At 48.8% G+C, this 20971-nt stretch overlaps 1 protein-coding gene across 1 annotated transcript in view; it reads right to left on the reverse strand.

Annotated features, from left to right (window-relative positions):
- LOC125547031 overlaps nt 1-19154 on the reverse strand; it is a 43822-nt gene extending 24668 nt beyond the window's left edge. Inside the window, exons 1-2 of the mRNA XM_048711074.1 lie at nt 18933-19154; nt 17476-17479 (exon numbers count right to left, since the gene is read on the reverse strand). Of these exons, the coding sequence (XP_048567031.1) occupies nt 17476-17479; nt 18933-19154 (226 nt within the window). The remainder of the gene's footprint in view (nt 1-17475; nt 17480-18932) is intronic.
- Nucleotides 19155-20971: the final 1817 nt, after the last annotated feature.

Consider the following 20971-nt stretch of genomic DNA (forward strand, 5'->3'; position numbering starts at 1 on the left):
AGGACCCAAAATTGGGGTAAAGAGTGTTCAGATTTACGCCAAACACCCCAGTACTAGTTACATGGGGGTAGAAGCCGACGACTAGCCAACTCTCAGATTTTATAAAAACGGCCACCCAGAAGGTAATATTTTAAATTAAGAAAGTGTCGCATGGCGCAAAAGAACTCGTTTCATATTACAGGATCACATGGGCATGTTCATTCAAAAATTACATCCTTGGCACACTCATATGCCACTAAGCGGGAACCCTTCAAGACGCTCTCATAGTAATTCTCGAGGCAGCGATGCTCCTTGCCCTCCGGTGGCCCCTCCTTCACCAGCTTCACGGTGTTTAGCTTCGCCCAGTGCACCTTCGCCCAGGCAAAAGCCCTGCGTGCACCTTCGATGCAGATGGACCGCTTGATGACTTCAAGCTGTGGGCAGGCTTCCACAAGCCGCCTCACCAGACCGAAGTAGCTGCCGGACAGGGGCTCGCCAGGCCACATCCGGACTATAAGGCCCCTCATGGCCTGTTCGGCCTCCTTGTGAAGTTCGACCAACTGCTTCAGCTGGTCGCTCAAGGACACGGGGTGTTCGGTCCCAGTATACTGAGACCAGAACAACTTCTCCATTGAGCTCCCTTCCTCAGCCCGGTAAAACTCCGCGGCATCCAGTACACTGCGGGGAAGATCTGCAAATGCTCCTGGAGATCTCCGAACTCGGGTAAGAAAAAGGAAAGTCTCCTTCACATGCTTGCTTTGCATATTGAATGCCTTACCCGCTGCTATCTTCTTCACCGTGTCAATCTCCTGGAGGGCCTTGTGGGCTTCGGCCTTGGCACTCCGGACGCTTTCAAGCTCCTGCGCGAGCTCGGACTCTCGCGTCTTGGAGTCAAGCTCCAAGGACTCGTGCTTTTTGGCGAGAGCCTCAAGCTCTTGCTGCACCTCGCCTACTCGGGCTTCTTGTTTCTCCCGTTCCAGGCGTTCTTTGGCCGCTTTGTCTTCGGCCTCGGACACCGCCTTCCTCAGGGTCTCCACCTCGGTCGTGGCCCCTGAAAAATTCATGATGATCCTATTACTTTATACCCGAACTTCTTTTTAACTATATAGACGGGGGTATATCTTACCTTTGCTCTCTTCGAGCTGCCCCTTGGTGAGGCTGAGCTCGTCCTCGGACCACTTCAGGGCCTGCTTCAGTGCAGAGACCTCCGCAGTATGTGCGGCAGCGGCCAGCAGTGAAGCCTGCACATACACATAGACATACTCTAATTAGACTCCTGAGTTATCATTTGATCCTCTATTCGGCTTTTTCTTCACGAACTCCGAACAGAGCATCAGGGGCTACTATCTATGCGGTAACATTTTCTTATATTTTGAATGCTTACCTCAAAGCCTATTAGGAGGCTGGCGCAAGCTTCGGTTAGTCTGTTTTTGGCGGACTGAACCTTCTCAACCACCGCACTCATGATAGTGCGGTGCTCTTCTGCGATGGAAGCGCTGCGATGCGCTTCCAGCAGGGTGTCCGGTGCCTCTGGTTGGACAGAGGACACCGGCACGGATGGTTGTACCTCCTTAATGGGGGACCACCTGCCGGAGTCCGGAACCACCGAAGGTTCCGGCGCAGTGTCCGGCTGGGGCCCGAACTCGAAGCCCGTAGGAGCCTCGCTCCCTTGGTACCCAGGGTCCAGGAGGTCGCCGTGAGGCACCCCCAGGATCACCTCCCCTTGGCTCGGTGCCTTTTGAGACAACACCTCGGCTTTGTCCGTAGGGCGAGGGGTGGAAGCCGTCGGAGGAGAATCGTTGTTCATATCAGACGAGTCCAAAGAGCCGCTTGATGAGGGTACGTCGAGATGAGCTCGGGACGGACTGCATAATCATGTTCGACATGAGGAAAGGCAGTACAATAAAACATACCATGAAGCACTATGGTGTCCGGACACTTACGACTTCGCCAGGGGCTTGTCCCTTGGTAGCCACTCGTCACCGCTGTCGGCGGCCGTCGTGGCACAGTCCAGAGGGAGGGTCTTTCCCTTCTTGGACCCTTCGGCCTCCCCGGATGGGTCGGCCTTCCTTTTCTTGTCTCCCCCGGCGGGGGGGGGGGGGGGGGCTTTTCTCCTCCTCCTCGTTTCCGTGGGAGGAGTGCGCATCGGAGTCATCGGACGATGAGCCCGATGTAACCTTGCGCCGGAGACCCTTTTGGGTCCCCGTGGCCTTCTTTTCCGGCACCTCGTAAGGTGCCAGAGTCAGCATCTTCGTTAGAAGAGCGTCTGCAGGATCTTCGGGCAAGGGGGCTGGGCAATCAAGCTGCTCCGATGTCTCTATCCAGTCCTATTAATGACATGAAAGCTTAGATCCAGCATGTAACTAAACCAGGGGGAATAAATACCCTGAGAGATATAAAAGCCTACCGGATGGGCACGGCGCTTTGTGCTGAGTCCTCGGTCCTCGGTAAGGGAGGGAGGCATCTCGGCGCCCTTGAACAGGACCCTCTAGACGTCCTCGTGCATCTCGTAGAGCTCTCGCAGCATCTGGTGCTTGGCTGAGTCGAACTCCCACAAAACAAATGCCCGTCGTTGGCACGGAAGGATCCGGCGGAAGAGCATAACCTGGACCTTGTTGACGAGCTTGATTTTCTTGTTCGTCATGTTCTGGATGCAGGTATGGAGTCTGGTCAGCTCTACCGTAGAACCCCAGGACAGGCCCTTCTTTTTCCAGGAGGTGAGCCGCGTGGGGATTCCGGATCGAAATTTGGGGGCCGCCACCCAATTGGAGTCGCGCGGCTCGGTGATGTAGGACCACCCCGATTTCCACCCCTTTATGGTATCCACGTAGGTGCCCTCGAGCCAGGTGACATTAGGCATCTTGCCCACCATAGCGCCTCTGCACTCTGCTTGCTGGCCACCCACCACCTTCGGTTTGACATTGAAGGTTTTCAGCCATAGGCCGAAGTGGGGCCTGATGCGGAGAAAGGCCTTGCACACGACGATAAACACCGAGATGTTGAGGATGAAATTGGGGGCTAGATCATGAAGATCCAGCCCGTAGTAGAACATGAGCCCGCGGACAAATGGGTGGAGAGGAAATCCCAGTCCATGGACGAAATGGGTAAGAAAAACTACCCTCTCATGGGGTTCGGGCGTGGGGACGATCTGCCCCGCATTTGGCAGCCGGTGCGCGATATCCGCGACCAAATATCCAGCTTCCCGTAACTTTTTGATGTTCTCCTCCATGACGGGGGAGACCATCCACTTGCCTCCTACTCTGGACATATTGGAGTGGTTCGAGAAGAAGAACGCGAGCTTGGGCGCTAGAGCTCGAGTGTGCGGGAATGGGTAAGCGAGAAGGAAGAAGGCGTGGGTGAAAAAAGTAAATATTTGTCCCTTTATAAGGGCGGAGGAGGCGATGAGTCTCCCCACTTGCGTGGCAAAAACCGCTTATTCCCCAGGCGCCGTAATTGATGGCGCGGTTGGGTTACCCATGCCCGTATTGATGAGAATCCCATGATAAGGGGAACACGATCTCTGCTTTGACAAGACGTATCAAGAAAACCGCCTCGCGATATGTGCAGAGCTGGTTGAGAAAAGTGGTTCGAATAATAACTAGGCCATGGTGTGATGTCATGCTGTCAAAACGTGTCAGCAGGTTAGATTTGTGGAAATATTATTCTCTCCACGGTGGTATGTGGAACTTATTTTGCAGGGTCGTACACTATCCTCATATTCAAACTCTTCCATGGTGTATTTGGAGGAGGAACCCGCCTTGCAATGCTGAAGACAATACTGCGCGCCGGACTCATCGTCATTGAAGCCTGGTTCAGGGTCTACTGAGGGAGTCCTGGATTAGGGGGTCTCCGGACAGCCGGACTATATCCTTTAGCCGGATTGTTGGACTATGAAGATACGAGATTGAAGACTTTGTCCCGTGTCCGGATGGGACTCTACTTGGTGTGGAAGGCAAGCTAGGCAATACGGATATGTATATCTCCTCCTTTGTAACCGACCTTGTGTAACCCTAGCCCCCTCCGGTGTCTATATAAACCGGAGGGTTTTAGTCTGTAGGACAACAAACAATCATACCATAGGCTAGCTTTTAGGGTTTAGCCTCTCTGATCTCGTGGTAGATCAACTCTTGTAATACTCATATCATCAAGAACAATCAAGCAGGACGTAGGGTATTACCTCCATCAAGAGGGCCCGAACCTGGGTAAACATCATGTCCCCTGCCTCTTGTTACCATCCGCCTTAGACGCACAGTTCGGGACCCCCTACCCAAGATCCGCCGGTTTTGACACCGACACCCATCTTCTGGTATATAAGTCATTTTTACCTACAAAAAAATCAGGACAGGACTTTCGGGACGAAGCGTCGCCACCTCGAGGCGGAACTTGGGCAGGAGCCCTTCGGTGGAGTGATTCCGCCAGGGGAACTTCCCTCTCGGAGGGGGAAATCATCGTCATCATCATCACCAACAACTCTCCCATCTTGGGGAGGGCAATCTCCATCAACATCTTCAACAGCACCATCTCCTCTCAAACCCTAGTTCATCTCCTGTGTTCAATCTTGTTACCGGAACTATAGATTGGTACTTGTGGGTGACTAGTAGTGTCGATTACATCTTGTAGTTGATTACTATATGGTTTATTTGGTGGAAGATTATATGTTGAGATCCATTATGATATTTAATACTCCTCTGATCATGAACATGTTTATCATTTGTGAGTAGTTACTTTTGTTCTTGAGGTCACGGGAGAAAACGTGTTGCAAGTAATCATGTGAACTTGATATGTGTTTGATATTTTGATAGTATGTATGTTTTTATTCCCTTAGTGGTGTCATGTGAACGTCGACTACATGACACTTCACCATATTTGTGCCTAAGGGAATGCATTGTGGAGTAGCAATTAGATGGTGGGTTGTGAGAGTGACAGAAGCTTAAACCCCAGTTTATGCGCTATTCCGTAAGGGACCGATTGGATCCAATAGTTTAATGCTATGGTTAGAATTTGTTCTTAATACTTCTCTCGTAGTTGTGGATGCTTGCGGGACGGTTAATCATAAGTAGGGGGTTTGTTCAAGTAAGAGCAGAACCTAAGCACCGGTCCACCCACATATCAAATTATCAAAGTAGCGAACACAAATCAAACCAACATGATGAAAGTGACTAGATGAAATTCCCATGTACCCTCAAGAGCGCTTTGCTTATTATAAGAGACCATTTTGGCCTGTCCTTTGCCTCAAAAGGATTGGGATACCTTGCTGCATACTTGTTACTATTATCGTTACTTGCTCGTTACATGTTTTCTTGCTATCAAACTACTCGCTGCTTACAATTTCAGCACTTGCAGACAATACCTTACCGAAAACTACTTGTCATTTCCTTCTGCTCCTCGTTGGGTTCGACACTCTTACTTATCGAAAAGAGCTACAATTGATCCCCTATACTTGTGGGTCATCAATGATGTACTTCGATGGCTCTAAAATGTTCGCTGGATTGGGTATCATCCTAACATTCCCTACAGGGGACACAATCTGTTATGTGTTACAAATCATGTATACGGACTCCAACAATGTAGCCGGATATGAGGCACTATTGCATGGTCTCTGAATGGTTGTTTCTATGGGTATAAAACGCCTCGAGGTGCGTGGGGACTCAAACCTCGCAATATCCCAAATAGATGGAGATTTCGATGCAAAAGATCCAAAGATGGCAGCATACTGCTACGCCGTACTCAAAATATCAGCTCGGTTCGAGGGACTCGAGTTTCATCATGTTACTCGAGACAATAATCAGGCAGTGGACATCCTTGCTCGAATGTGTGCTAAACGCGACCCCGTCCCACCTAACACCTTCGTGGAAAGGCTCTTCAAGCCATCAGTGGTATGGCAGGACGGGAGCGGTAATACCAGTCCGGAGCCGATCATACCCTCAGATGCCGAACACAATCCTGATATCATTGGGGGGTCGGACACTGAAATGACACCTTCCACCCATGAAATCATGGCTGTCATTTCTCCATGGACCGAACCCTTCCTAGCCTACCTTAATAGGCGGGAGCTCCCTGATGACCAGAATGAGGTCCGTCGCATAGTCCCACGCCCGAAAGCCTACAAAGTTCATGAAGGAGAACTCTACAAGAAAAGTACTATTGGAATTCTTCAAAGATGTATCTCTGAAGAGGAGGGGCGGTAGCTCTTGGCCGAAATACATGCTGCTCTCGGTGGACACCACGCTGCAGCTTGGGCCCTCGTAAGTAAGGCCTTCCGTACATGTTTCTTTTGGCCCACGGCCCGAGCAGATGCACATGCCCTTATACAACGCTATGTCGGGTACCAGTTGTTCGCCAATCAAAGTCATATGCCACCCACTGCCCTAAAAAAATCCCCATTACTTGGCCTTTCACGGCCTGGGGGCTCGATATGGTCGGACCCCTTAAAGGGGGAAGCCACAAGAAGAAATATTTGCTGGTTATGGTGGATAAATTCACTAAGTGGATAGAGGCCAAACCAGTCAAAATAGCTGAAGATGGGCTGATGATCGACTTTATATCTGGTGTTGTACACTGTTACGGTGTCCTGCACAACATTATTACTGATAATGGCTCCAACTTCACAGCCGATGAGGTGAAAAACTGGTGTGCTAACCTGGGCATTAAGCTTGATTACGCCTCCGTATATCACCCTCAAACAAATGGTCAGGTTAAACGGGCTAATGGTCTGATAATGAGCGGCATTAAACCTAGACTAGTGCGATCCCTACGGGAGTCAGATAAACACTGGGTCGAGGAACTTGATTCTATACTCTGGGGACTGCGGACAATGCCCAATCGCACGACCGGATACACACCCTTCTTCATGGTGTACGGCGCAGAGGTTGTCTTGCCCTGTGACATTATTCATGACTCACCTCGAGTGCGCATGTATGAAGAGAGAGAAGCTGAGCTTGATTGGCAGGACGACCTAGATGGCCTGGAGGAGGAGCGCGATGTTGCAAAAGCCCATTCCGCATTCTATCAACAACAGGCTCGGAGATACCAAAGCAGAGAAGTGCAGGCCAAGACTTATAATGTCGCTGAACTCGTTTTACGTCTCCGGAGAAGAAAAAGGACAAACTCAAACCAAAATGGAGGGTCCCTTCATTATCGATAAAGTTCTATGATATGTCTCCATCATATCTACTTTTCCAAACACTTTTCCCCTTGTTTTGGACTCTAACTTGCATGATTTGAATGGAACTAACCTGGACTGACGCAGTTTTCAGCAGAATTGCCATGGTGTTATTTTTGTGCAGAAATAAAAGTTCTCGGAATGACCTGAAAATCAACGGAGAATATTTTTGGAATATATAAAAAATACTAGCAAAAGAATCAAGGCCAGGGGGCGACACCATGTCCACGAGGGTGGGGGCGCGCCTACCCCCTTGGAGCGCCCCCTGCCTCATGGGCCCCCTGGTGCTCCACCGACCTCAACTCCAACTCTATATATTCACGTTCGGGGAGAAAAAAAATCAGAGAGAAGGATTCATCCCATTTTACGATACGGAGCCACTGCCGAGCCCTAATCTTTGTTGGGAGGGCTGATCTGGAGTCCGTTCGGGGCTCCGGAGAGGGGAATCCGTCGCCATCGTCATCATCAATCTTCCTCCATCACCAATTTCATGATGCTCACCACCGTGCGTGAGTAATTCCATCGTAGGCTTGCTGGACGGTGATGGATTGGATGAGATTTATCATGTAATCGAGTTAGTTTTGTTAGGGTTTGATCCCTAGTATCCACTATGTTCTGAGATTGATGTTGCTATGACTTTGTTATGCTTAATGCTTGTCACTAGGGCCCGAGTGCCATGATTTCAGATCTAAACCTATTATGTTTTTATGAATATATGTGAGTTCTTGATCCTATCTTACAAGTCTATAGTCACCTATTATGTGTTATGATCCGTTAACCTCGAAGTGACAATAATCGGGATACTTACCGGTGCTGACCGTAGTTTGAGGAGTTCATGTATTCACTATATGTTAATGCTTTGGTCCAGTACTCTATTAAAAGGAGGCCTCAATATCCCTTAGTTTCCAATAGGACCCCGCTGCCACGGGAGGGTAGGACAAAAGATGGCATGCGAGTTCTTTTCCATAAGCACGTGTGACTATATTCGGAATACATGCCTACATTACATTGATGAAATGGAGCTAGTTCTGTGTCACCCTATGTTATAACTATTGCATGAGGAATCGCATCCGACATAATTATCCATCACTGATCCATTGCCTACGAGCTTTCATATATTTATCTTCGCTTATTTACTTTTCTGTTGCTACTGTTACAATCACTACAAAACCAAAACTATTACTTTTGCTACCGTTACCGCTACTATCATATTACTTTGTTACTAAATACTTTGCTGCAAATATTAAGTTTCCTAGGTGTGGTTGAATTGACAACTCAGCTGCTAATACTTGAGAATATTCTTTGACTCCCCTTGTGTCGAATCAATAAATTTGGGTTGAATACTCTACCCTCGAAAACTGTTGCGATCCCCCATACTTGTGGGTTATCATTCTCACAGGAGGAGCCTACCGCCTTCGTAATGCATCGGATAATCGCCTCCAGCGAAATCCATGGAACGCTGCTCGGCTCCGAAGATTCTACGCAGAAGTTCGGCTATACTTCTTTTTTGTTCATTTTTCTCCTCTTCATCTATTCTTCGTTTTCTCGTTTCGGCACGATTTCCATGATGTGTTCGGATAAGCCGAACAGTTGAGGGGTACACATCCTTAAATGTATATATCCCACCATGACTGGGGGCTTCTTAACCAAAGCTTACTATTATTTCGAGCCTGGAGCTCACAATATAAGTGTCGTTTGCTGATATACATCCTTTTTTGCCATCATATGCACCTCTATGACTTAAGTTTTTGCCAAGCTGGGTTGCCTTGCTCCTGTGTTTATGCCCTACGTTCCCGATTGTTCGGCTAGGGCGTAAAGGGATCACCTCTACGATTGTTACAACCGGGTCCTCCGGATATGTACGTCAGACGGGTGAAGCCGAAAGCTAGCGTTCTTAAGAAAATAAGTGGTCGGCAATCAAGCGACATATTGTTACATTATGGTGACCCCTCTAACATGGTGGGACACTTCTCTCCCGTACTACGGACCAATGCCGCGCCATGCATAATTCTAGCATGCCAACCTAAGGAAAGGGACCCTTAACAAACCTATTTTCCTTGGAAGATGTTTCTTACATATGTAATATAACATACATTATGAACTAAATTTTTTGTCTGTTCGAGCACAATGACCGGGTTGCTTGGTTTCGGACATAATACATACTTCTTTCATTTTGAAAAATATTCGGAAACACTCCACCAATTTTTTGTTTGGAGGTTAAAATCCAAAGGCATTTGAAGACAAAATTTTCACATGTTCAGATAAAGGTACATGTTGACTAATACAAACACCTATTCCTTATCTACTCCATCTATAAGACTGTCTAACTTACAGCCCTCCTGCGAGTACTTCGCAGCTACCATTACTTGGTCATAAACCAACTTCACTGGAATTTCTTCCCCGTCTGGTGCCCGTGGTCCCACTCGGGCCATGTGATTCGGATCTTGCTTGGTGAAGCGTGTTTTTTACCATGGCCCAAGCTTCTCGTGCGCCTTCCTGACAGACGGATGTTGTCGGGGATATACCCCGTGGCGTAAACCGGCCGGAAGTATAAACCGGCCGGACTGGATGACTCACTGGTAACCCGCCCGGAGCTTGGCGGTTCACCGGCTACCCGCCCGGTCTTGGCGGTTCACCGGCTACCCGCGCGGTCTTGGCGGTTGATTAGTAACCCGGCGGGCGGGTCAGATGGATGACGAGGCCCATGGCCCAGAAGGCCGGTTCATACTATGGTGGGCCGGTTTAAGAGGAAAGGCATTAGGAATATTTACCTTACAAGGAGTTAAGACCAGGACTTGTATCCGGTTTGTATTAGAGATAGACTAGTCCTAATCCTAATAGGACTCCACATGTAAACCGCCCCTTCAACATATATAAGGAGGGGCAGGGCTCCCCAAAGAGGGAGGAAAAAATAAGAAACAATCTTAGGACTAGACACAAAGAGGAGAGCCGGTTTACGGCGACTCCCTCGTGATGATAATGAGACCTAGCCTCAAACAGCATGTAGGGCTATTACCGGATGATGTTTCCCGGGGTCCGAAGCTGTCTAAATCCTTGTCTTGCTTGTTGATCCGCCCTGCGTCTCTCATCCCACTCAACCCCTCTCAAGCTACCACATAGATGCGTTGGCCTCGCGACTAAGTCCTGGCACTAAGGACATCTGCCGTGACAAATCCACGACAGTTGGCGCCCACCGTGGGGCTCGCGCACAGTGGTGTTGGGTTCTTGAAGGGATATCTCTCAGGGATCGAGAAGCTCGCAGTTGATCAAGTATGAGTTCATCAAGGGAGATTGAAAAAGTATTCAGTGGCGATGGATATTGAGTTCAAGGGAATTTAGGGCTTTTGCGTTCTTCTATGTATCGCGGAGGCAACAACGATCCGTCTAAACCGAATCAAAGATCAAGATTTTTGGCTGCAATCGCGTGTCGCTGAGACTGACAAGAGTTGTGCTGCAGCCGCCGTACGCACGGATCGTGCAAACCGCCGTATATATCAAGCAAATCCTGAGGCAGGGCCGCTGGAACTATTGACGTCAGACATCAAATCGGAGTTGTACGACAAACTGCAACGCAACTTATCCAGTCTGGTTGCTTTTTGGTACGATTCACTAGCACTCCATAATGCTATTTGAAGACTACTCCACGTGAAATCCCAGAGGGCCACTAATGTTTGCACAAGGATTGAGGTCTAATTGCTCTGGAGTTTAAGTAGTACTACCGCGTACATGCACGTGAAGCCAGCAAATCAGTCGGCGGAGGGCCACGACCTGGCGGACACGGATCGGGGATAGTCAAACAAACAACGACCCAAAGGGAGATATGTGCGCGAACTCGGGCCTCGCTGGAATCACCGCGCCCCTGCGCCATGGCTCGCTTCGCGCCGTTTCGATCGACGGGTGCTTGACCTCGCGCTAAAACCGCCCGTTCCCGAGTCGCCTCCGAGTTCGCCTCCTCCTTGCTGCTGCGAGCCACCCCGGCCGAGGGCAGCCTGTGGACCGCCGCCCGGGCCCCGCCTCATCGCTGCCTTCGCCTTCACCTCCACAGCCGTGGCCTTGCTCCGTCTCAGCCGTGGCAGAGCCGCTGCTGTGGCCTCCACCTTTGCCACGAGCGCTTCTACTGCTGCTGCGCTTTGCCAGTGTTTTAAAAACAAGGGCCGAATATTTTAACTGGCCAAGGGAACTTGGAAAGAGGGTCTGCGTACGAAGCTTTCGTCTAAATAAATCAGGTGATATTTGTCCTATATATTTATTGCTAAGTACATGTTGATTTTTTTGGTCAAACAACTACTTTGCCCTGTTGTATGTTTTGTATGACAGGATAACTGTGTTTATACCACGGGTTTCGTCCGTGTCATGCCACCTGATGAATGAGCGTGAGCAAGTCACCGTCCCTGTGGTCCGGTTTACATCAGCTTGCCGGGACCGCGCCCGCGATTAACTCAACCGTCTGCGCCGGTTTATAACACCCGTGGCCGACTCAACCGTCCATGCCGGTTTACAGCACTGTGGCCGACTCAACCATCCACGTCAGTTTACAACGTCGCGGTCGACTCTCCCGTCCACACCGGTTTAAAAAACGTCGTGGCCGAAAAATCTGTCAGCACCCGCGGCCGACTCGGACGCGATTGTTTTCAGTTTCACCACGGTGATCATCAACTCCGTGGTGATAATCTCTAACCTGACGCATCAGGTGAAATCCATCCGGTATATTTTTATATTATATATTGCTTGCTTTTAAAAAAGAGGAGCCATTACTTTGTCTTGCAAAGTTCTTCAATGTAGGACAAATTAAATCACAAAGCTCTGAAGCTCTCAAATCCGGTTTAAGAATTTCTGGTTCAAAAAGGAATTAACTTCTCGCAAGTTCGAGTTTAAGAAGCCGTCAGAAAATTTCCGGGTCATCAGAAAGTATTCTGGTTTACAATCCGGTTCAAGGGAAAGATGTCTTCCACGAAGCTTTGAAGCTCTCAATATCCGGTTTAACATCCGGTTCAAGAAGGATTTATCTCTTGCAAAAAGTTAAAGGGTGCGAAAGAGGACCTGCTGCCATGATGCGCGGTTCAAACATGGGTATCATGCCTTATTGGCTTATCATATTCTTGATCACTTGGGGGCTTTGGTCGTTTTCGAACCATAGTCACACCTCTTGATCGGCGCAATGCCACAATATCACTTGGGGGCTTGGTCGCGTCCGAACCATAGCAACGCCACTTGGTAGGCGGAAAGCCACAACATCACTTGGGGACTTGTGGTCATGTCTGAACCATAGTCACGCCTCTTGATCGGCCTAGTGCCACAGCATCACTTGGGGGCTTTGGTCGAACCCGAACCATCGCTACACCTCTTGATCGGCGTAATGCCAATGCATCACTTGGGGACTTGTGGTCACGTCTGAACCATAGTCACGCCTCTTGATCGGCCTAAGGCCATAGAATCACTAGGGGGATTGGTCGAACCCGAACCATTGCCACGCCTCTTGATCGGCGAGAGCCAGCAGATCACTTGGGGACTTGGTCACGTCTGAACCAGTCATGCCTCTTGATCGGCCTAAGGCCACAAAATCACTTGGGGGATTGGTCGAACCCGAACCATTGCCACGCCTCTTGATCGGCGAGAGCCACCAGATCACTTGGGGACTTGGTCACGTCTGAACCAGTCATGCCTCTTGATCGGCCTAAGGCCACAAAATCACTTGGGGGCTTGGTCGAACCCGAACCATCGCCATGCCACTTGATCGGCATAAATGCCACGGTTTCATTTGGGGACCTAGCTGACTTGAACCATAGCTACACCTATCGGGAGCTTGGTCGTGTCCGACCATGGTAACGCCATCTGATCAGCTCAAATAAGCTACTTTTTGGCAAACGGTTTTATCATTGCCTTTGCTTCACAATTTTCTTTGATAGATATTTCTTTCTTTTTGTTGTGTTTTTAAACTGACATTTCTTAAACCGGTTCGACTGTCAATTACAAATGGACGGGACACGGTCAAATCTTAATCCGGAGACTATCTGCCCGGTTTGATTTTCTGTTACCATCCTATTATGGAGTAAACCGGTGTTTATCAACCCGGCTCGGCTTTCAACTACAAGTTGTCAGTACATGATCAAGTTATAATCAGGAGACTATCAGCCCGGTCTGGTTTGACTACAAGTCGCCAGTATTATATATGTTAATCCGGTGTATTTCACAACCCGGCACGGTTTTATCATAAACCGGCACAATATGGAAGGAGTTATCAGTACTCAAGATTTGGGTTATCACCCTTACTACAAAAAGTTGGTAAAACCAACAATGTGATTCAATGTCACAGGTATGATATATTTCATATTTGATTATTCTTAAGGGCAGCCTTGGTTATAAACCCGGGTTATATGTTGAGCATTATGACCCGTCCGGCGGTAAACCGCCAGGACACTTTAAACTTGTTGTATGCAGAAACAGGTTTGTTAAACCGGCCTGGTTTTTTGGACTATAAGTCGCCAGTATATATATTTGGATTGCGCCATTGGAATCATGCGCTTATAAATCATTGGGTTATATTATTCAAATAGCCAAACTTGGCTGAATTTTCATTATGATATTGAATGAATAAGGTTTTCACCGGATTATATTATCTTGAATAGCCAACATGGCTGGATATTATTATGGTTATTAATAACCGGTATTATTGAGGTCTTCAAAGTCGCTTTAGCGCAATGGCTATTATTTTATCAAAGGATATGATTTATTCTACAATGGAAGGAATAGTCCCGAGTCGCTGCAGGCTTACGACTCGGAACTTGGGGGCTACATTATTCAAATCGAGATTACATGCAAGTCTCATGTTGCTGCAAGCATGCATCATGACATTTGGGGGCTAATGCCAAGTCATTTTTAGTCTTATTGAAGACCCGACTCATCATATTATAATGAGCCGGCCCTTGGGGGCTACCAATTGCTCCTGTCAACAATTCAAGGTACACAAGTTTTCGTCCATAATATTGAAGGATCCATTGCTCAGTTGGTAAAGCACAAAGCTCTTAACCTTGTGGACGTGGGTTCAAGCCCTGCGATGGAAGCTACATTATAATATGTTATTTTCATTGAAGTATATATCAAGTCCCGGTTCAGTATTATCTTACTAAGCCGACCCTTGGGGGCTACACGTTGCTGTTCAAAGTTTACAAGATTATATTTACAAAGTCCCTGCTCATTATTGCATAATGACCCGGCCCTTGGGGGCTACACTGATGGAAGTTTTTATAAGCAATTACAAGTCCCAGGTTGCTGCAAGCATGACAACCCGACACTTGGGGGCTACATATATGGAGTATTCAGTTTATATGATTGAGATGAACAAACCGGATTTCTTCAAGGTTGAAACACTTATTGGAGCAAGTCTTAAGTTATCACTATGTTCTCCTCTTAAGACTTGGGGGCTACAGGTATTATGCGTATAAAGGAGGAATATCTTCATTTTATTAGTTTTGAGCAAATCAGGAAGATCAATTACATGACCCGGTGTCGACAACAATTATGACCCGGCACCATCAATATTTATAAACCGGCCATTTTTGGTAATATTAAACCGGCAAGTTTTACATCTTCAAACCGGCTGAATATCAGATAAGTATTTTCAGACCCATATTTCTTAAATCGGCGCTTTGGGAGCTGAGTCAAAGGAGTTATTCTTCACAATATTTATCGGTGACAAACCAATGTCGGCAAAATTGATTATGAAGTTGGCTTATTGACCTGGATTTTCTAGAAGAAGGAAATGGCAAGGAATTAAGGATAATCAGATGCCGGTTTACAAGAATTCTTAACCCGGAGCATAATCTATCAAATTTGTTCTTGTATTTGTTTTACAGGATCAGTTTAACATAGATAAATCCAAATTAAACTGGGGGCTAATGTCGGGGATATACCCCGTGGCGTAAACCGGCTGGAAGTATAAACCGGCCGGACTGGATGACTCACTGGTAACCCGCCCGGAGCTTGGCGGTTCACCGGCTACCCGCCCGGTCTTGGCGGTTCACCGGCTACCCGCTCGGTCTTGGCGGTTCATTAGTAACCCGGCGGGCAGGTCAGATGGATGACGAGGCCCATGGCCCAGAAGGCCGGTTCATACTATGGTGGGCCGGTTTAAGAGGAAAGGCATGAGGAATATTTACCTTACAAGGAGTTAAGACCAGGACTTGTATCCGGTTTGTATTAGAGATAGACTAGTCCTAATCCTAATAGGACTCCACATGTAAACCGCCCCTTCAACATATATAAGGAGGGGCAGGGCTCCCCAAAGAGGGAGGAAAAAAGAAGAAACAATCTTAGGACTAGACACAGAGAGGAGAGCCGGTTTACGGCGACTCCCTCGTGATGATAATGAGACCTAGCCTCAAACAGCATGTAGGGCTATTACCGGATGATGTTTCCCGGGGCCCGAAGCTGTCTAAATCCTTGTCTTGCGTGTTGATCCGCCATGCGTCTCTCATCCCACTCAACCCCTCTCAAGCTACCACATAGATGCGTTGGCCTCGCGACTAAGTCCTGACACTAAGAACATCTGCCGTGACAAATCCACGACAGATGTCTTCCATAGCTCAAACCGGTACTGGGCACCCTTGAATAAGTTTGCCAAGCCCTCCATACTTTCTGGAGGGGTATCAGAGGGCCATAATGCCTTCACCATACTCTTCATGGCTTTCCGGGCCCGAGCATGTACCACGGACAGTTCCTTCAGCACATCACCTTGAAATCCAGATACTTCCTATTCCGGCCGGCCAGTTAACAGACCTGCAGCAACAAAGTCATGACATTCCGAACTATGGACTACATATGGGTACGTAGGGTGGTTTTCAATAAGAGAGGAAGACATACTGAACATGCCGCCTTTCAGCTTCTCATTTTCCTTCTGAGCGGCCGATAACTGAGCCCTTAAGCTCTCTATCTCTTCGGATTGTTTGTCTTTTCCCCCTCATGTTCATTCTTCCCGGATGCACTTGTTGCGGCCTTTTTCGTTTCCGCCAATTCGGCGGTGACATCATTAAGTTGTGCTTGATTCTCTTCTAGCTCCTGAGATAGCGCGGTATTCTTCTCTTTAAGAACCTGTGGGTCATATCGATCCTTAAATCGGTTTGGCTTACCACTTCAAGTCTCGGGGGCTACTGGCACGTGGCTATTAAAAATTGCGTAACTTTACCTGTATATCCTTCGAGAACAGATGAATGACTCCGGCGAGTCCGCCTCGAGCGGCTCGGATATGTGCATCCACCGAGCTAAGTGCGGTAAACTCTTGCTCGGAAAAGGCCGGAGTGCGCATAGCCTCCTTTAATCGACGGTGATTCATCACGCTCTCCACTTTGGAATTCATGACTGATACATCGTTCGAATCCTCTTGAGGAGGCGGAACTGGCGTTGCATCGGCTCTCGTCCTAGTTGGCGAGTCTGGCACCGGATTAGTGGACATTCGGCTAACTGGGCATTTTCCCACCATCTGCCGCGTACTCCTCCTGACATCAAGGATGGAAGGATACTTTTAACAATCCAGACTTACGCCTAGGCATGTCTTAAACGAGCTTACCTCCTGGAAGTCTGTGAGGCCTCTGCGGCACTCCCGGACCCTTTCCATTTTGAACGACGACCTTGCGTAGGGGCTGCCCTTGAGGAGGTACGGTCCCTAGAGCGCCGATCCTATTAAATCAGGATCAGTATAAACAGATAAAAATGCATATAAGGATTTCCTTTTAAGACCCTCCAAATACTCACGATACAGAAGGGATAGAGGCGGGTGTAGTCGGCGGTGGTAGCCACTTCTGAGCCATCAAGGCTCGCTTGATAAAATACCCCGTCGTCGAACTCTCTCTCTCTATATATATATATATATATGTCTAGGTCCTCGCAAAAGCCGGGGTCTTTTTCACGGTTATAATCCTCTGGTTGGGGAGCAGGACAGTGGACGTCCTTGGTCATCTTCCTCCATGACTGTTTGTGGCAACAAAGGGCAAGTTTGGTTAGTGTCTGTAATGGAAATAAAATAAACACGGGCGATTTAAATATTACCCATTCGATAGGAGTGTACATGGAATAACCCTCCCGACAGTTTAACCAGAGAGAATCTTCTTTCTCGCCCTTGTACAGCTCGGCCAACATTGTGGCCAGTTCGGCAGGGGTATCTGGGCCCTTCCGTCTGTAACGGGGAGCGTCGTCTTCTCCATTGTAACACCATAGGGGAGTAGCTCTGGATTGGAGAGGCTGAACGCACCTCTTTATTGCAATCGCCATGACCTCAACTAGAGAGAGTTCGGTATGGGCTAGCAACCTGACCTTGCTAATCAACCTCTTTATCTCCGCACTGTCCTCTTCCTTGGGGCTTCGGGGGACGCCAGTTGAGGCGCTTCTTTAAAGGAGCACTGGAAAATTCAGGGAGGCCACTCCGAACTGGATCCGGCAGCGGAACATCATCCATATAGAACCATTCTGAAGACCACTGTGGGTATACCTCTTTAGGTGTTCCTACGAGGTATCCGGATCCAGCTATACGCCATACTTCGACACCGCCCACTTCAAATATGGAACCTCCTCGGTGGCGGGGAACGAGGCAAAAGAACTTCCTCCATGATTCAGAATGGGCCTCGATGCCTAAGAATAGCTCACAGAGGGCAACTAAACCGAGATGTGCAGAATCGAACCTGGGGTGAGGTTGTGTAGTTGGTTGCTGTAAAATTCCAATAACCCCCTGAGAAAGGGATGGATTGGAAATCCTAGACCCCGCAACAGGAATGGGACAAAGCACACCCTCTCATCCTTATTGGGACTAGGGAAGTTCTTAGCCATCACATCACTGTCGATTGAGGCCAAACCCGCTCGAACGGAGACTAGATCCGCGAGGGGAAGATAACCCTGCATCTGGAGTCGGCTCAGCTGGAGATGAGGCTCGGAGCAACTCTGCCAATCGCCTTCTTGAGGGCGATGAGGGCGCGAAGAGGAGCCTGGGGCACTGGCCACGATGGAAGGCTTTGCTCGTGGCTAAACTTGGCAGTTTTCCTTCTTCGCGATGTGAGATGGCATTTGGAGATCTACATCTCCTTATATATATATATATGCCATCCGAGCGTGGTGAAGGGCTTATTTGCAAAAAAAAGCATGGACCGTTCGTATTCACTTGGCGCGTGGAAATTGAAGCGGCAACAGGGAGGGAGCGTAAGAGGAAAAACATCAAGGTCACGGCCGCACTATCATTAGTCCGAGGTATAAGGAAGAACCCACCTTGCAAAGCTGAAGACATAATCCGGATACTACGTCGTCATTGAAGGCCAGTTCAGGGGCTACTGAGGGAGTCCTAGATTATGGTGTCCTCGGGTGTCCGGGTTGTGTGATATGGGTCGGATAATGGGTCGTGAAGATATAAGGCAGAAGGCCTTCCCCCGTGTCCGGATGGGACTCTCCTTTGCGTGGATGGAAAGTTTGGTATCCGGATGTATAGCTTCCTTTCTCTGTAAGCCAACTTTGTACAACCTTAGTCCCCTCCGGTGTCTATATAAACCGGAGGGTTTAGTCCATAGAGGCAATCAGAATTCATATAGGCTAGACAGCTAGGTTTAGCTATTACGATCTCGAGGTAGATCAACTCTTGTAACCCCTATACTCATCAAAGTCAATCAAGCAAGAAGTAGGGTTTTACCTCCATTAAGAGGGCCCGAACCTGGGTAAACATCATGTCCCCTTCGTCTCTTGTTATCCTCGATCCTCAGACGCACTGTTCAGGACCCGCTACCCGAGATCGGCCGGTTTTGACTCCGACAGCGACGGCCTGTGCCTGCTCGCGCATGTAGACGTCGTGTAAGTTCATCTGTGAGGGAGGCCTCTCTAGGCGCCACGCCGCTGCGCCATACGCGTGGGCGGCCTCGTGCGCGGTCTCGAATGTGCCGAGGCCGAGCCGAACATTGCCAGGCCGGATCTCGGCATGGTACGCGCCGGAGGGGCGCTCGCAGATGCCGCAGTAGCCCGAAGTTGCTCGGCGGCGCGGCGGCATCGTGGTGGCGGGGCGCTGAAGCGGTGAGGAAGCAGCAGAAGCGGCGAGAAAGCAATGGAAGCGGCGAGGAGGCATGGGAAATGCGTGTGTGGCAGTGTGGAGCGCCATGTGGCAAGCACCGCAATTTATAGGCGCGCCGAAAGCGGGGCGCCAAATCTACCGCGCGACCGACAACTTTCTCTCCCCCCCTGCACGCAAATGTTTACCACGTGCGCTTGTTTCCCGCCTCCGCTGGAGCGCGCGAAAACTTCCCCCGCACGCTAAATGGGTGTTTTACTGCACGCACGTGTCTTTTAGCACGGCTGTTGGAGATGCTCTAAGGGTTTTTCAAACACGCAAGAAGAAAGCGGGAAAAAGAAATAAACTAGCATGGATAATACAGTGAAAAAGTATGAACACCGACAACTGGAATGAGTGTGTGAACATGAATGTAATATCGGTGAGAAATATATACTCCCCCAAGCTTAGGCTTTTGAACTAAGTTGGTCTACGCCCATGGATCAAAGTAGCCCTCTCCGGTGTACTGAGGAGGATCCTGGGGGTTCCACTGGTTCGTGAGCTCCTGTGGCTCCCACTGATAAATAGACTGTTGATATGGATCAGGTGATGGTTCTGGCTCAGGAACTGGGGATCGCGTCCCTTCCCAGTATGCATGAATGTCCGCAGGCAAAATGAAGTACCTTCCTGAATGAATATCGAACAAAGTAGGTGAAGGCAAGGTAATAATCTGAAAAGTATCCTCGCTAAATACCAAGTTATAAATGAGTCTCTTTTCCTTATCACAGCGAATAAAATTATGTGCTACCATGCTTTCATAATCTAAGTATATAGTGGGTAGCAGCTTCTCCTCCTTTTCATCATGCCTAATGGTTATCTCAAAGCGTCTAGCAAGACGAGAGGCAAAGATACCTCCGAAAATAGAACCCTTTGTATGTTTTAAACTGAACTGTCTAGCAACCATAACGCCTAAACTAAAAGTTCTATCACGAAATAAAGCATGGCACAAAATGGCAAGGCCGGGAGCACTAAGGCCTCCACTGTCCCCACGACCAATTCAACATCTCCCAGCAAATAATGAGTAGTAGTGTAGAATAGGAAAATGTAAACAAGACACTCTCGCTTTCGACACCTCTCTCCCTTCCCCTACGGTAACTTCGTCAATAAAATCTTCCACATCTCTAGGACGTGGTTCCTCGACACTACCCTCAAAAGGTAATCTACGAACCTCACAAAAGTCATAAAGCGTCATCTCTTTATGCTCATCATATAAGTGAAACTCCATCGTGGGTGGTGATCTCCTAACATCAAAGTGAAAATTTTGCATGAAAGTATTAGTGAGTAGGAGGTACTGATCACACTTATCATGGAGAAAGTCGGTGATGCCCGCATTCCCTGCCAAATAATAGAAATCCTCATAAATTCCGGCCGCCTCCAAGAATGCATCACATGGCCATTCACACGGCCGAACCTCCGCGGTGCGAGGAAGATTGTAGTTGGGCTTCTCCTTCTCCTCATTTTCTTTTTCCTTTGAACCCTGGCTCGAAGAGCCTCCCAACAATATCCTTATCATTTTCTGTCGGCGTTCTGGGAACGGGGGTCCCCAGACTTGCCTGCCTGCGGCCTGCGGCATGGCTCAAAGGGGGGCCCAGCGCGGCCCATCTTCACCAACACAAACCCAAGACCCTCGCGAGGGGCCAAGCCTCGCGGGGCGGACAACGTGGAGCTTCCTCAGGCGCGGCCTCGTCAGGCTGGCTCACGAGGAGGCGGAGAGATCAAGGTGGGGTACCTCATGAGGTGCCCGTGACGCAAGCCATGAC

Source organism: Triticum urartu, chromosome 3 (genome assembly GCF_003073215.2).
Source record: "Triticum urartu cultivar G1812 chromosome 3, Tu2.1, whole genome shotgun sequence".
Classification (NCBI taxonomy): domain Eukaryota; kingdom Viridiplantae; phylum Streptophyta; class Magnoliopsida; order Poales; family Poaceae; genus Triticum; species Triticum urartu.